Genomic DNA, 17,629 nt, shown 5'->3' on the forward strand with positions numbered 1-17,629 from the left:
AAGACTATGGGCCCTTAGAGGTACAGATGGGAGGCAGGAGAGTTAGTGACCAAGTTTGTCTAGGTGTGGAGCCAACCTCTAGTCTCTCCTGGGACAAGAATCAATCTTGGTATTTTTTTCTTTCCTTAATTAGGACTTTTTATTGTTTCTGTTGATGTTGAAAAGTCCTTTTTTATATATATAAAAAAGTTTTATATATATAAAACATATAAAAAAAAATTGCTTTACTTTCTCAAATTCTATAATTTTTCTTTTAATTCCAGGACTGTAAGTGGAAAATGTATATGGAGATGGATGGGGATGAAATTGCAATAACCTACATCAAAGATGTGACATTCAACACTAACCTACCTGATGCAGAGATTTTAAAGATGACAAAGGTAGGGTTCTATTTACAGCTTAAAAGCTTTTTTGAATTCACAGATATCAAACAAAGACATTAAAATACCCCAGTGGTGTGCTTTTGTGCTCATGATGTTCATACCAGCTCAGCTTCAAGCTGGCTGTTGAAAGGCACATTTTATTTAGCAGATTGAGATCATAATAGTTTTTTGTTAAAATTTCACTTATGCTGTGTGAACTAAAAAGTACTACAGAAAAGTGCTGTTTAATTTTTTTTAACTTTCTTCTACATTTCTTTAGGCATATTCTGTCATTTATTAAAGAAAAGAAAATGCTAATGATGAAAATATTTACCTTGAATTTTGGGTCATTTTAAACTTTCAAAAACTTGTCAGGAGAAAGATTTCTTGAATTTCTGGAAGAACTGGGATGAGATTATCCAAAAGGCACATATTGCAGTCTTCATGGTTTTCTTGAATTCACCCCTGTGAATTCCTGGAGTGACCAGACAGTATCTTACTACTCTGGGGTCAATAGTAGAAGCACAACCATTAAAACGCTGAAGACAGACCTAAAGAAATGGTTAGCTTCTCTTCAAAATAATCATACTGAAAACATACATATAAGACTTCAATTGTAGAAGGTCAACCACTCAGGTAAATAGCCACAATGTCAACAGGACAGTTACCCTAAATGTCACAAAAGGCATGAACTCTACTACATGATCGACTGCATATTTGGTTTCAGTGAAGAAAATGAGGCTGGCAGCAACAAGCCAGGGTGCAGACACAAGTGAGGAAGTGAAAAGAGCCTTCAAATCCCCAGCATTAGACTTGCAAATGTGTTCCCTTCCCAGGCACGAGACTGCTAACCACCCAAGTGTAAAGAATCCACCTGCAATGAAGGAGACCAGGGTTCAATCCCCGGGTCGGGAAGATCCCCTGGAGAAGGAAATGGCAACCCACTCCAGTATCCTTGCCTGAAGAATTCCATGAATAGAGGAGCCTGGCAGGCTATAATCCATGGAGTGGCAAAAGAGTCAAACATGACTGAGCAACTAAGACTTTCACTTTTAATTTACAAGCATATGCATCAAGTAGATTGACGTGATATTCCTTGTTGGATTGCCCCTGTGTACTGGAAGTTATGTTATTTATCTGTAAAGGTTATGATCTGCTTTTGCCTTTCCCTTATTCTGTTGGGACAGACTGTGTTTTGGTGTCTGGGAGCCTGGACACACACATACTTTCTCTTTCCTCCCCACCTGTTCTGTCTCTGGTTGCCACCAGTTTGTGGCTTCAGTGTCGCTGAGAAGAAGTCACTGCCTGCTAACGGAAGGAAGTCACTCAAAGCAAAAATAGCAGGGTGGAGTTATAAAACTGAACATAGGTGTTTCTGCTCTAAGGCTAATATATACATTCCAGAGGAACCATATCTTCCGCAAAATCACGCACCAACATTAACAAGGCTTATGGGAAAAAATAGGACTGGGCTGGACCATTCAAAATCTGCAGGACTTTTCAACATCAACAGAAACAATAAAAAGTCCTAATTAAGGAAAGAAAAAAATACCAAGATTGATTCTTGTCCCAGGAGAGACTAGAGGTTGGCTCCACACCTAGACAAACTTGGTCACTAACTCTCCTGCCTCCCATCTGTACCTCTAAGGGCCCATAGTCTTTCCTAAAAATCAATTTCTCTCCCCCAAGAGGCCTATGTCTCCCTCTTCCCTTTCCTCTGTAAACATGGCATTTAATCCTGAATTCTTGGAATTACTCATCTTCCCCTGGGTATCTCCCGTGTATACAGGAGATATAAATGCTAATAAACTTCTCTTTGTTTTCTCATGTTTTAAAAAAAAAAAAAAAGCTCAGTTAAATCTCTACCAAATTTGCTTTGTACCCATCTCAGGATCAGCCAGTCATTTGCAACCTTAAATCTGGAATGACAGGCTGGGGGGTGGGAAGAGAGTGGAGATTCACCTCTAATAAAGACCACTTTCATCTCACTTAAAATAGGACCCAAAGCATAGGCTTGTTCATTACTCATTTATCTTAATGTAGCAGGGAAATGACCCACCCAACCCCAGTTTCATTTGCACCCACAATGTTGCTGGGTATCCTGATATAACCAGAAAGCAGAGTGGTTATGAAACCTCTAAACCAGCCACTGCTTGCACTCAGAAAAAGCACTTTAGGATCTTCTTAGATTGTTAAGGATTTCTCTTAATTGCGAAAAGCTTTCTGAGAAGTCTTCCAGATATTAGCATGAGTTAATGATCTAATGATACAACTGAGAGATGCATGAGAAAAGAGAAGATTGTGGGAGACAAGATTAGCTGTTTACAAACATATAAAAGGATGTCTCATGAAAACCAAACGCCCAAAGATCAGACATTAGCATGTTGTGAGTAATCACATGGGAACCAACAGGGCTTTTCTAATAATCTGACATCATGGCGTTCATGACAGCCTGACATCACACCCTATTTGCCAATTGTGTACTGCCCGACTGGCCTCCAAGAAACCTACACGGTAGCAGGGCAGGCTGTATTAAGGCAGTTGTTGCTGTTTAGTCTCTAAGACATGTCTGACCTCTGTGACCCCATGACGGTAGCCCGCCAGGCTCCTCTGTCCACGGGATTTCCTAGGCAAGAAGACTGGAGTGAGGAGCCATTCCCTTCTCCAGGGGATCTTCCTGACCCGGGGGTTGAACCTGTGTCTCCTGCACTGCAGGCTGATTCTTTACTGCTGCGCCATCAGGGAAACCCACACTACAGCACCTTTCTATTTTTCAGCCCCCGTTTGTAATGGAGAAGTGGATCGTAGGAATAACGGAAAATCAGACTGTAGAATGCACCGTCACATATGAGGTAAGCCTGGGTAAAGGGCAGGGGAGAGGGGGCAAGGCTGTTGGCTTCACCATCAGTTTCTCCAAAGGGGTTGATTTGCTGCCTCAGGGTGTTTAGCGTTTATTGGAAGAGAAGCTATTTAACCAACACGAATATAGGAAGATCAATATAATTATTCTAACAAAGTAATGAAAGGAATGAATACAGGGTACTTACCTAGAGATTGAAGTAGTAATTCATTCATCAGTTAATGATTAAGCACCTTCTGAATACAAATGTATGCATGTGTGACATACTGGGGATATGGAACAGTGACCTAAAAAAAGCTCTGCCTTCTTGGTGCTTCGAGTTGAAGGGTGAGGGTAGCTCAGTGAGTGATTCTTCACAAGGACAGGGTACAACTTCTACTACTACCATCAAAACCAGATTCCATATATTTAGTATATGAAAAAAATTGAAAAATGTTTAGAAAAACAATATATTTGTTTTAGATAAACAATATATTTGTTTTAGATAAACAAATATTTTAGAAATAGGTGCTATTAAAACTAAAATTCATATATTTAGCATTACCTACCAACAGGTACCATTCTGTGATTTGTTTGTTCAGTCGCCAAATCATGTCTGACTCTTTGTGACCCCATGGACTGCAGCACACCAGGCTCCTCTGTCCTCTACTGTCTCACAGAGTTTGCTCAAATTCATGTCCATTGAATAGGTAATGCTATCATTCTGTGATTAAGTGAAGTCGCTCAGTCATGTCCGATTCTTTGCAACCCCTTGGACTGTAGCCTACCAGGCTCCTCTGTTCATGGGATCCTCCAGGCAAGAATACTGGAGTGGGTTGCCATTTCCTTCTCCAGGGAATCTTCCTGACCAAGGGATCGAACCTGGGTCTCCTGCATTGCAGGCAGACGCTTTACCCTCTGAGCCACCAGGGAAGCCCATTCTGTGATTAGGGTAGAATAAATCTAAACCTGTACTTTCTGAAGGTTTATATATACTCCAGTGGAGGGTGATAGATAATAAATAGATAAATAAATTAGTAATGTCAGAGTGATAAGTGAGAACCAGAAAACAGTGAGACTCGGGGCATTAGATTCAGTGGTCAGGGAAAACCCTTCTTCTCAGTGTGAGGCAGCAAGGAACAGCAGAGGAAGGGCAAGCACAAGTCTGGAGCACAGAGGACATGAGAAGACTAGAGAGGCGGGCGGAGCCGAGCACAGAGCCTCCTGGGGCCGAGGTGAGGAGTTTGGATTCACTGTAACACCACGTGGCTGTTTTAAGGATTCTGCTGCTTTAAATGATCTAATCATGTTTTTGAAAAGAGCAAGATCTTCACGTGGTAGAACAATCTGCTTCACAAGGTAGAGAAACCCTGGTTTTCTCTACCTGGGGATGGGATAGAGGGAAATAGTTATAGCAGTCTAGGCACATATGGAGATGTGGTTAGTATGAATGTAGTTAGTATCCAGCTACCGTTAGTAGCATATATGTAGTATGTAGTTAGTATGCGGCTACCCTCAGCAGTATGTATATAGCATGTAGTTAGTATGCAGCTACCCTCAATAGGACATGCCTTTCATTCATTCACTCTCTTATTCATCTAAGAAACATTTAGCAAGGATTTACGGGCTCAGACAGTAAAGCGTCTGTCCGCAATGCGGGAGACCTGGGTTCAGTCCCAGGGTCAGGAAGATCCCCTGGAGAAGGAAATGGCAACCCACTCCAGTACTCTTGCCTGGAAAATCCCATGGACTGAAGAGCCTGGTGGGCTACAGTCCATGGGGTCACGAAGAGTCGGACACGATTGAGTGACTTCACCTTCACCTTTTACCATGACCTAGATACTGTAAGCGGAGAAGGCAATGGCACCCCACTCCAGTACTCTTGCCTGGAAACTCCCATGAATGGAGGAGGCTGGTAGGCTGCAGTCCATCGGGTCGCAAAGAGTCAGACACGACTGAGCGACTTCACTTTCACTTTTCACTTTCATGCATTGGAGAAGGAAATGGCAACCCACTCCAGTGTTCTTGCCTGGAGAATCCCAGGGACGGGGAAGTCTGGTGAGCTGCCGTCTATGGGGTTGCACAGAGTCGGACACGACTGAAACGACTTAGCAGCAGCAGCAGCAGCAGATACTGTAAGAGGAACTTAAACCTGTGTTATTTCAGTAACCTTGTACAAATACTCAAAGGTAAGGAGCACTACCTTCATGGCAGCTAGGGAAAACCGGCTCAGAGAGATGAAAGGTGGTCCCAAAGTCTGGGGTGGTCAATGAGAATCCATGGGGTCACCAAGTTCCTCCGAGTGTGAATACAGTTTCCAGCCGTCCTTGGCTGTTGTAGCCATTCCCTTCCCAACAGTAAGATGAGGGAAATCAGCCTTGAAAGGACTTTATATGCTGCTGCATAGGGATGGTTTTCTGAGCTGCCACGGATTAGCGTTTTAACATAAAAAGTCCAAAGTCTGGCCAGTCCACTTATTCAGGGTGACCCGATATTGGAAGCCAATTAGGATGACAGCAATGATTTATCCTCCCCAGCCAGGGTACACTGCCTGTAGGAATGAGGCACCTGAGAAATAGCCTTAATTGTCAAAGTGTGGCTTACAGGGCACAGACCTAAATAAAAGTCAACTGGTCTTGAGAAACTGGGAATCTGGACTATTCTATAGCCTGTTGACCAGTCTCCAGTACCAAGGAAAAGCCCTCTTTTTAGTAACTGGACAATAATAACAGCCAGTTTTCATCTCTGCCTACCTTAGCTCTGGAGACACGCCTCACCAAATTATTCTCTTCTCTTTCTCTTTCCCCTGCCTCCTCCTCCTCTCCTTCTCAGACTCTAGGATGATGTGATAATTGTGTCAGTAACAGTCACTTCAGGGCTTTTTAAAAAATATGTATTTTCATAACCTTATCACATCCTGAGCGGTTCTTCAATCCAGTCTGATTTGTGGCACCTGGTGATGAAGGGGTAATTGGTCCCACCAACCTACCCATACAGTTACCCAGATGACCACAGGCAGTCCTGAGCAAAATAGTGGTCAGATTTTATTTATTCAGCAAAATATCTGTTTTCAACTACTATAAATGAAAGACATTGTTTTTCATTACTCATTAAACAAAGAGGTAAGTTGAGATTTACCAACAGATTCTCAGAGAAGACAACCACCTTTTTAAATTACTGTAGTCCACTAAGGAATAAAGTGGTTAAATTTTTTTATTTTAACCATATTACCATATTGACGCAAACAGTGCAAATATTTTACCCGGTGCATTATGATAGTGTTCTAAAGAGTTACCTTGAACGGATAATGAGAACCTGATTTTCTTTCCTGTTTTATAAGCATGCATATATCCGGTTGTGGGTTTCTCTCCCTATTTTTTTTTTCACAGAGCGATGTTAGAGCTCCAAAAAGCACTAAACACATCCATTTGATTCAATGGAGTAGAACGAAACCTCAGGATGAAGTGAAGGCTGTCCAGCTTGCCATTCAGACGTCATTCCCCAACTCAGAGGGCACCCCTGGAAGCAGGTCTGACTCAAGTAAGTTAGCTGTGCTCTAGACAGGTTCCAAAATGGAAATGTCAAAAGTCTCACATCAGGAATAAGGACCAGTCTGTAAGTTCATATAGATTTCTTTCTTTCTTTTTTTTTTTTTTGCTGTGTGTACAGCTTGCAGGATCTTAGTTCCCCAACCAGGGATCAAACCTATGTCCCCTACTGTGGAAGAGTAGAATCCTAACCACTGGGTTAGGGAATCCTTATTTACTTATTTAGCTGTGTTGGGTCTTAGTTATGGCATGTGGGATCTTTTAGTTCAGGCATTTGAAGTCCTAGTTGCAGCATGTGAGATCTAGCTTTCCGGCCAGGGATCAAACCTGAGCACCCTGCATTGGGAACAGAGTCTTAGCCACTGGACCACCAGGGAAGTTCCCCCCATAGAGATTTCTAATATCATGCATGCATGCATGCAAAGTCAATTCAGCTGTGCCCGATTCTTTGTGACTTTATGGACTATATACAGCCTGCCAGGCTGCTCTGTCCATGCAATTCTCCAGGCAAGAGTACTGGAGTGGGCTGCCATGCCCTCCTTCAGGGTATCTTCTTGACCCAGGGATCGAACCTGTGTCTCCTGCAGGTCCTGCATTACAGGCAGATTCTTTACCACTGAGCCACTGGGGAAGCCCTCTAATATCATACTTCCTCCTACTTTTAGAATATTGGCTTTATACACAGATTATATGGAAGGTAGAAATTATGGGCTTGGAAATAAGAACGTATTATAATAAAGTTCCATATTCAAGTAACTATCATAGAAGATACAAATCAATGATTAAGTCCTATTGAAAAATACGTATGTATATTTATACACATATATATTTAGTTTCCAAGACTGTAGATAAAGATAAGAATCCTCTTCCATGTCCAGCACACATTCCTATGAAGTTACTGCTGTCACTGGGGCAACCTCTTGCATCCTTAACACCATAGATCCATCAAAGCAAAAGAATGACAGGGCAGGCAAGAGAGAGGGCTGGGCATGGGAGGGGGGGGTGATAAAAGTAAGGGAGGGAGGAAGGAAAGGAGGATGGAGAAAGAGAAACATGAAATACATATGCTGGGTAGTGATGATAATAATTACAGATGCTATAAAGAAGCCATTTAGACATGACTTAGAGTAAGACAGGCTGCCTTGCTGATGAACTGGTCATTATTTGCTAGCTTCAGGGGAAAAGTTCTGACCTTCACCTTGGCAGACCCAGAAATTCTAATAGAACCCAGACTCAGGCTAACAAACACTCAGGAGCTGGATACATAAACCCCTGTGCAAATCACCTTTTGCCATGAGAAACATACCAACAACCAACCAAACCAACAAACCAAACAACACCTGTTTTCTGACCAATGCCTCTTTTTCCCAATAAGAAAATACCTTTGATGGAGAAGGAGATGGCAACCCACTCCAGTGTTCTTGCCTAGGAAATCCCATGAACAGAGGGGCCTAGTCGGCTATGGACCATGGGGTTGCAAAAGAGTCCGACTCGATTTAGCAACTAAACAACAATTAATCAGGGTTCAAATGCGTGTGCTTCCATGATCCAACCAACACAGCAGTTTAAATCCCTCACTTGCTACACTGTAATAGAAATAAACTCTTTAAAAAAAAAGAAAAGAAAATATCCCTGAGAAGTCATAACAGAAGGTTCTTTGGTGGCATGGAAACAAAGCGCCCTGATGGCTACTGTCACTGAGTTATGAGTGTGTCCTCCACGGTGAGGACTGGCTTACCAAGCACATCAGGTGTTTTAAATGCTCACGGGCCGGGGGCCCCAGGATCCTGGATGGTATTCTAAACCCAGCAACAAATTCTGTCACAGCATGCTAGACCTGCCTTGCTTTGTCAGCATGGTTGATTGGGTTATTTTTCTTTCTCATTCTAAAGTTCTTAAACCATGGGTTTTAACTGTACTAAAATTTACCATCTCCCATCACAAGAAGTCCAGAGGTAGGCCGGGCTCCAGGTACAGTAAGATAAGGAGCTCAATGAGCCTTGCCTGCTTTCTACTCTGTCATCCTTAACAGGTTGCCTTGGTCCTCGGCCTAGCTCCTCTCATATTCACAGTCATCACATAAAGATATGGTAACGCCCACAGGAAATAAGAGGTCAATCCCTTCCCTATTCTCATTCTCATGCTTGGGAGGAAGACTTGCTTAGAGACCCCTTTGCAGACTACCTTTCAGGTCACCTTTTTGGCCAGAGCTGAGCACCTTGTTCATTCTTAACCATGGCATCATGTGTCTGGCTTGGACTAATCAAAGTCTGCCTTAGAGCTGGATGTGATCAGCTTCCCCAGTGCTCATGGCTCCATGTAGGGGGCTGGACACTGAGCAAAATTAGCATTCTGTTGGAAGCTAAGATTTCGGGAAGGTCCGAGTGAAGCGAAAGAAGCATGTGATGGCTGACTGAAGCCTGTGAGCCTGAACACAGGAGGTTGCCTGTGTCTGGATGCATCCCTCACCTGAGAGGCGTGAGGCATCGTGCTGGCAGAGGGAGTGGGCATGCTCTGTTCCTCTCCAGGAGCCCCACTGACACAAGCAGGGCCAGAGTAGCTCAGGGAGGATACCAGGGAACTCAGGGATGTGGGCAATGCAGGCCCCAGGGAAGACAGAGAAGATCCAAGGTGGAAGGAACTTGCTTATTCACTGAAATATAGTTTACTAAGTGGCTGTTAATTAAGCATTTTCTTTTACTGTAACTTCTTCCTGTTTGCCACAAAGCTTCATTTTTCAGGCAGAAAACATTTCTTATTCCTGAACCTCAGGAATCTCTCCTCCGGAGATATAAACTTTCTTCCAATCTCTAACTGTCTCAACCATTAGAACCTAATCTCCTTTATCTGCATTTAGGGTTCTTGAGGATTTAAAAGTGCTGGTTAGCAAAAAGCCTTTTGTTGACTAAACATGACCCTGCCATCCAAAGACACTTAAACAGTCATTTCTAGAAGTGACAACATGGCTAAGATGGGGAGAAGATAGAATTTAGACACAGGAGTATTAGCTGAGTGACCATGGGTCTGGTGATTTCACCTCTCAAGTGTCAGTCTCCTCCATTATAGAATGATGTTATTAGTATTGACCTGAGAAGATGGCTCAGTGGTAAAGAATCTGCCTGCCAATGCAGGAGCCGCAGGAGACTCGAGTTCGATCCCTGCGTGGGGAAGATCCCTTGGAGGAGGAAATGGCAACCCGCTTCCAGTAGTCTTGCCTGGAGAATCCCATGGACTGGGGAGTTTGGCAGGCCACAGTCCATGGGGTCACAAAGAGTCAGACACGATTGAGTGTCTGATCACGGTTTCTAAGAAGATGCCAGGGAGGTTAAGTGATATATTATAAGAAAAGCCTTTGGAACAGTGCCAGCATATAGCATACATTTGGTAAGTATAAATGCCCTTATTTTTTTTAATAAATATTTATAATAAAGGAAATGTTCTGATACCTAGCCTAGAATTATGAATGGTAAGGCTTAGAGGTTCCCAAAGAGGTTTGAAATTTTGTGAGACAGCTTATGAATTAGGCATGCAGCTTTACTGTGGCTTAAAAGATGCCCATTTCCATTTCTTCCACAGGCGCTGATTGCCAGTGGCTGGATACTCTGAGGATGCGGCAGATTGCATCCAGCACTTCCCTACAGCGCTCCCAGAGCAACCCCATCCTGGGGTCCCAGTTCTTCCCCTATTTCAATGACCAGGACTCCTATGCAGCTGCGGTGAGGCGGACCCAGGTGCCCATGAAGTATCAACAGATTACACCTATAAACCAGTCCAGAAGCTCCTCTCCTACTCAGTACGGATTGACCAAAAACTTCTCTTCTCTGCATCTTAACTCCAGGGATAGTGGCTTTTCCAGTGTTAATACCGACAGCTCTTTAGAGAGGGGGCGATACTCTGGTAGAAGCAGGAACAAATATGATCGAGTTAGCCACTCACTCAATTCTTCTCCGAGAGGAAGACACAGTGGGAAAAGTCAGCATTCCACTCCTTCAAGAGAAAGATATTCTGGAAAATTCTACAGGGTTTCTCAGTCAGCACTCAATGCTCACCAGTCACCTGACTTCAAGAGAAGCCCAGATGCCTCCCATCAACCCAGGACCATCCCAGGGATGCCTTTGTGCACTGACACGGACTCACGAGCCAATGAGGAGGAGAGCAAAGTCAGTGAAGGGGGATGGACAAAGGTGGAATACCGCAAGAAACCCCACAGGCCCTCCCCTGCCAAGACCAACAGAGAAAGACCCAGAGGAAACTTCCGAGGAAGGAGAAACTTTTGATGAATTGAACTAGTTGAGCTTTTCTTAGTATTTTTTTTTTTTAATGTAATGGATTTTGATAATGTGCTGCCTTCAGATAAAATTAACAAAAGACAATGTTTCCCTTCTGGGGGTTTAGAAAATACCTTCTAAGAGAGCCTATAACCAAAACAAGGCCAAAATTGTGGATGTTGGTTGTCCATTGTAAGTAACTGGACTTAAAACATAACTATATGTATTTTATTCCCCTGAATTAACATCTTTAGAGAAGGGAATATACCACTGTATTACCCTAGCCGCTGCTTTTTTGGTTAGCAGGGCCTGGACTAGGGTGAACTTAAATGCAGAAACTTAGCTTAAATAGGGCACTCATCTTGGGTGAAAATTTAAGGAGGAATCGAAAAGCTCAATAATCAAGATTAATAATATTCTAGTGCAATATTTAAATAATATTCTAGTGCCATATTTAAATAAGTGAAAATTAATGCAAAAAATTGTGATAAAAAAATCGAGATTCTGGAGAAAGACAGATCAGTATTACTGTGTTTTTCCTTTTGTCTAAGGCTCCAGTATGGCTTGGCAAAACACTGTTACTGATCCTGTCTTTATTTAAAAATCTTATATTAATATTTTGTTCATCATGTATTCTTTGCATTAATTTTCTCTTTCAAAAATATTGCATTAAAATATCATTTATTTTGATTACTCAGGTGGGGCTTCTTTAATGCTTCCTTAAATTGTGTGCCCAAGGCAAGTACCTCACTTGCCTTACCCAATCTCCACACAGCCGGTTAGTATTTATTTTAGTAAGACATTTGGGTTTTTATCTTAGTCAGAGCTGAATTGACTTGGCTTGTCATTTTTAGGCAATAAAAAAGGTTACTGGATTTAATGTTGATCATATTGCCACATATTATTCCATGAGACTCATCAGAAACCAGAAATCTAAACTGCTTAGGAGATTTGTGGTTATTTCTTTCCCAAATCTCCCAGGGACTGCAATCAAATATTATTTTCTACATTTTGCCAAAGGAGGAGCCAAGAGGGGAAAACAGAGGTCTGTAAAGTCCTCTTGGGATGTCAGAACTTTAAAATCTAAAAGAAAACAGACACAGAACAGGATGATAACATCACAAGCTAAAAGTCAGAGAAATTTAAAATTACTATGATCCTTGTTAGAGCAAGACAGTAAATACCATCCTTGAAGCAAGAAAGCTGTAAGCAGCTGGGGGTAAAGAGGTGAGTGGTATGGGTGGGAGGAAGCTGACTACAGTTTAGGACAGGCATTGTGGGATCTGGCTTGGGAAATCCTTCATATTTTTACAAATCAAAAAAGCCTGGTGGCAACAAACGTATTATATGTCAAATGAATAAATGTTACTTTCAGTACATTCTGGGTTTCTGCTCAACATTCACTAGCTCTGAATATCAACCGTTCTTTGCCATGCATAGAATTCTCAGTGCTCTGCCTAAATCCGATTCTGGGGAATTGCCAGTGTTGGGGGTGGTTCTCTTTTAATAGAAACCAGCCATCAAGTACATGCATATATTCCCAGAGTAACTGCCCTGCTCTAATATGGTCCTTGGGGCCTGGGGTTGGTTTGGGCAGCATTAAAGAATCCCATGGATAGAGGAGCCTGGCAGGTTACAGTCCATGGGGTCGCAAGAGTTGGACACAACTTAGCAACTAAACCACCAACACCACAAAATCTAGGTTATAGGAAACAACTTTACTTGTGTGTAAAGTTGTGACCTAATCATCAATCCAACAACTCAACTGTATAACTCTTATTGTTTAACACCTGCATTTACAAGCAAAAGTGATGGGAAATAGTGACATTAGGCACTGAGGTCCTCTTTTCCACTGTGGATGACCAACTTCTCCAAGGATTTAAGTTCCACTGTGATCCTTTCTCATGAAGCTTAAATCAACCACATCTGTTTTCAATTATTTTTCCCTTTGTCCTTTGTTCATGTTTAATTTTTTTAAGAGGGCTAATTCAAAGTATGCTATCTTCATAGCATGCTACTTCCAAATAAGCAATAAAATAACTTTCTTTGATTAGGATTTTTGGATAAGTAGCTAAATGCAGTCTTAACTGGGTCACTCTGATGGAACATGGAGTATGGATTTAATTATTAAACAAAAGGTTCATTCTGGGGAATAATTTAAGACTCTAGTTTAAAAGGTGTTATGGCAATAATTGCTTGTTTCATGCTTTTTCCCTTCTTGCTTTCTTGGGCTATTCATTGGAGAATCCAACCTGATAGTAAAATGACTCAATGACCTCATTCCTAGTTAGTGCAGTAGCTGATCACAAAGAGGTTATTCCAACACTACAAAACTGACCGCCTCAAAAGATCTCATGAAAAAACTCCTGTCACCTCAATGCTCCTGGTCAAAACCAAAATAAGAACATCTGTGGTCTGCTTCTTGGTTGAAAGAAATTATTCTTATTATTAAAGAAATAATAAGGGTGGATGTTATTTTTTTCCTAATGATGCTTATTCATCAAAAATTGCTTGCCATGTTGCAAGATGAATGTAAGTGAAGAACAGAACAAGGATTAAGAGGATTTTTTTCCCCATCAAGTTAAATCAGTTGCAAGAGGCTGACGTTAATAGCAACAACAATCAACAGCAAAAAAAAACAAAACACAACAACAACGAAAAACCACCAGGGATATTTTAAGAGGAAAAAATCATAGTAGGAACAAATTAAGAAACTATATCTTGAGTTAGGCACCTGTAAGTGTGGGGGTGTGGCAGACCTTCAGTAAGCTTCAGATCAAGTCTGAAACACCTGAACCTGTCCTGGTTGCTACCAAAGAGGCAGGCATTACTCCAGGCATTGCCCAGGCAAAGCATGATGTTTTGCTCTCTGCATAGTCACTAGATAGCAATTCTACAGCACTGACCTGAATAATTGAATAATTCCACATATGTACAGGAGAACTGGAGATTACTTAGCAAAGATACATTTGAAATAAATATAACCTGGTCATTGTTTTCAACCAATTCCTGAATATTGTTCATAAAAATTAAACTGCAATATTTAAAAATATTCACAGTAAAAACAAATTCACAGTAAAATTTAAAACAGTAAAATCTGGGATAACTGGATGAAGACACAAAAGAAGACTCACAGTGGCAGAAGTGATAATGGGTAAAACTTGGTATTAACAACAGAAAAAATGATATATAAAATCTTCATTGTAAAACTTACATTGAAAAGAACTAATCCCATGGGGGAAATCAGTACAATAAAAATTAATATAAAAATGGGAAATAATTTTATTATGCTGGATAGAATGCATGCGTGTGTGCTCAGTTGCTCAGTCGTGTCCAACTCTTTGCGACCCCATGGACTGCAGCCCACCTGGCTCCTCTGTCCATGGGATTTTCCAAGCAAGAATACTGGAGCAGGTTGCCATTTCCTTCTCAAGGGGGTCTTCCCAAATCAGGGATCAAACCTCAGTCTCCTGCATTGGTAAGTGGATTCTTCACCAGGAAAGCATTAGATGGAATATCAGGGAACTAAATTGGCATAATGACATTCTTCCTTGACACAAACATTTCTCAGTATTTATATATAGTTCTGATCACCTTTTATCCATAAATAAGTGTTTAAAAGTCCAAGGGTCGGGGGGGGAGGAAAAAAAAAAAAAAGAAAAAAAAAATAAAAGTCCAAGGGTCAACACATCAAGGTCAGAATGTCCAGTGGTTCAAAATGGAACAGCCTGCACACAGCTCAGAGCATTCTGACTCAATTGCAACTGTTCCAGTTGAGAAATACCAAATATTTTATGTCTCCCAAGTCTCCTTATAATTTATCATTTCACCACAACACGTTGGTACAGACATGGCATGCTTCTGAAACTCTGGCTCAGCTATAAGATGTTGTGATTCGGTTGTGCAAACTTATGGAAACTCTAAATTAGAGACACTGTAGTGAGGAGGCTTATAAAATCTCTTGCCATCACTCAGGTTTGAGAAGCTGCAGTTAAGCCAGGATGGCCTGGGGAAGTCAGACCATAAGACCTGGACCCAGCTCTATCGGCTACTCCTGGAACTAGTATATGAGATTGTGGAGGTGGAAAAAAGCACTAGATCTGTGGTCAACCTTGTCAAGGCTTTAGGGTAGCAGGCACCAGTGACTCTTCACTCTATTGACTTTCCCTTTGACTTGCTGGCTGGTCAAGCAATGCATGAGCAAATTAAGAGAGTGAAAAAATGAAGTGGACTTGTGACCTTGTAGCTCATTCAATGGAGGAGGCAATGGCAACCCACTCCAGTACTCTTGCCTGGAAAATTTCATGGATGGAGGAGCCTGGTAGGCTGCAGTCCATGGGGTCGCTAAGAGTAGGACACGACTGAGCAACTTCACTTTCACTGTCCACTTTCATGCATTGGAGAAGGAAATGGCAACTCACTCCAGTGTTCTTGCCTGGAGAATCCCAGGGACGGGGGAGCCTGGTGGGCTGCCGTCTATGGGGTCACATAGAGTTGGACACGACTGAAGTGACTTAGCAGCAGCAGCAGAAGCTCATTCAAAACTAAAATAAAAGTTTATCCTCCATAATCAATGTTCTATTTACTCAACTGTCCCAAAGAAATTGCTTCCCTACCACCTAGGTGAGTCTCACTCAGCCCTCAAGTGCCAACTGTCATCCTGGAAGGCCTCTGTCCACAGTTCTAGTCACTTTGCCCATTCTGAGCTCCTCTTGGGGGCACCTTATCACTTAGTCCCTTGCACCATTGCTTAAGCCTATGTTCCCACTCCTCTGAAGGTGCTCTGGGAGGACAATACAATGATGCCCAAGAACTTGGCAACAGGGAAATACAACTAACCACCAAGGATTCATCAATGGAGTGACCACAAACACCACAATACCTCCCAGGCCTGAAAAACATGCATATATATCAGACCAGAGACATGAAATGATGAGTCTTCTAGAGGTGGTGGAAGGGTTAGGAGGTGGGTTTGGGGACAGAGAGAGGTGGTCAGCCTTAGAAGCCCAGAATAAGGCAGTCCACAAAGGAAAGGGTTAGCCATACTATCCACTCCAGGCCTTCACACAGGGCGTAATGTGCCCAATCACTCCTAGAGACCAGTAAGCATCACAACACTGTCCAGCAGAGCCTTTCCCAGACTGATGTGAGAGTCTACTTGGTTAGGGAAATATAAATCTTTTATGGAGATGTGCCAGGGTCCAGCCCCAGCAGGATCCAGGGGAACCCTCAGGATGAACGGCGTCGGCGAATGAGAGAGAGAGAGAGAGAGAGAGAGACCAGACCAGAGTGTGCAGCAGAGTCTGGCAGTTGCTTTATTTTTCACCGTAGCCTTTATACCCTAAGTTGGTACATTTCTAAGGGGCAGATAAGCACACAGACTTAGTTTAACATTATATCAGCTTGTCCTTCACGAAACCAGGTGTGCTCTGTATATTTTTTGTTTATGAGAGTCTTTTCCCATAGATTTTTTGTACATTATCTTCTGGCCTTGAGGTTAGCAGAAAACAGAAAACCGGCAGTCTCATGGTACAGCAAGTTGTAACATAATAGAAATACAATCCTGTTAACATGAAAGTCAGTCTTTTTGCAGAAATTCTCAGCTAAATTTATCAAAAAGTTTAACACACAAAGACTCTGTGGCTCTGGTGAGGCAGCCCCTGTTTAGCACTCCTGGTTAAAATTAACAATTATCTTATTGTTTTTACACTAGGGCTAAACTCTTATTTTACTAGATCTTTAACTATATTAACAATAGTGTCCACTGCACAACCTCAGCACATTAACATCAATCAAATGTTGATCTAATAACCACTTTTAAAACAATGCTTTTGTATTTTCTAATAGGGTTTTCTCACCCCCCAAAGGGCTCTGTGCCTATTAGGGTCTTTTTTAATGGTTAATCTCTATGTATAATATCTTTTGGCTTTCAGGCCTGTTGACAATTTATGGTTTGCACCTGGTGCAACTTTAAGCAACTTCAGTAGCCGACCCTGTCTTTTTTGTGGTTAATCTATTTTCTTTCTATTAGGTGTCATCTCCAAGGGAATTAGATAGGATTACATTTTCACAGAACAGGAATGTAAAGGATTGCAAAAACAGCAGATATGGCACAAAACAGGCTCTTAGTCCAAAAGTTAATTACCTGCAAGAAGTCACCAGCTAATCTCTATCTAAACTATTTTCTATTAGGCACATTTGTGGCTATCATATTTGAGAAGCTTTTCTCACCCCGTGAAGGGGCCTATGCTTAATAGTTTCTTTTGTTAGCGTACTGTGCTTAGGATGTTTAGAACAATCATGAGCATTTTGTGCAATGAGAGCACACATTTATCAAACAAGCCAGAATGCCAGCAAAAGGGTTTGAATTGAAGCATTTCCTTCATCCCTGGCCCCTTCATAGGGTACCAGCATCCAGGAGATTTATTAATTAGGGTTTTAAGTTGGTCCTCATTCAGTGAAAGAGGAGCAGGAGAGCTCTCGGCAGGCAACACAAGAATCCACAGCAGGGCAAACAAGAACAACAGCAGAAAAGTGGGGAGGATACAGGGTGGGGTAGAGGCTGAGGCCAACCTGGAGGGTCCCTTATCCTAGACGGCCTTGCCTGTCAGG

The 17,629-nt window shown here is 42.0% G+C and overlaps 1 protein-coding gene across 2 annotated transcripts in view; it reads left to right on the plus strand.

The window, feature by feature from the left end:
* Positions 1 to 12,397, plus strand: part of MAP3K20 (mitogen-activated protein kinase kinase kinase 20) — a 163,073-nt gene extending 150,676 nt beyond the window's left edge. For both annotated transcript variants that reach the window (XM_043488368.1, XM_043488369.1), the window contains exons 17-20: positions 264 to 380; positions 3,140 to 3,214; positions 6,591 to 6,741; positions 10,326 to 12,397. In XM_043488368.1, coding sequence (XP_043344303.1) covers positions 264 to 380; positions 3,140 to 3,214; positions 6,591 to 6,741; positions 10,326 to 11,026 — 1,044 coding nt within the window. In that variant the 3' untranslated portion in view covers positions 11,027 to 12,397. The remainder of the gene's footprint in view (positions 1 to 263; positions 381 to 3,139; positions 3,215 to 6,590; positions 6,742 to 10,325) is intronic.
* Positions 12,398 to 17,629: the final 5,232 nt, after the last annotated feature.

Source organism: Cervus canadensis, chromosome 15, assembly GCF_019320065.1.
Source record: "Cervus canadensis isolate Bull #8, Minnesota chromosome 15, ASM1932006v1, whole genome shotgun sequence".
Classification (NCBI taxonomy): Eukaryota; Metazoa; Chordata; class Mammalia; order Artiodactyla; family Cervidae; genus Cervus; species Cervus canadensis.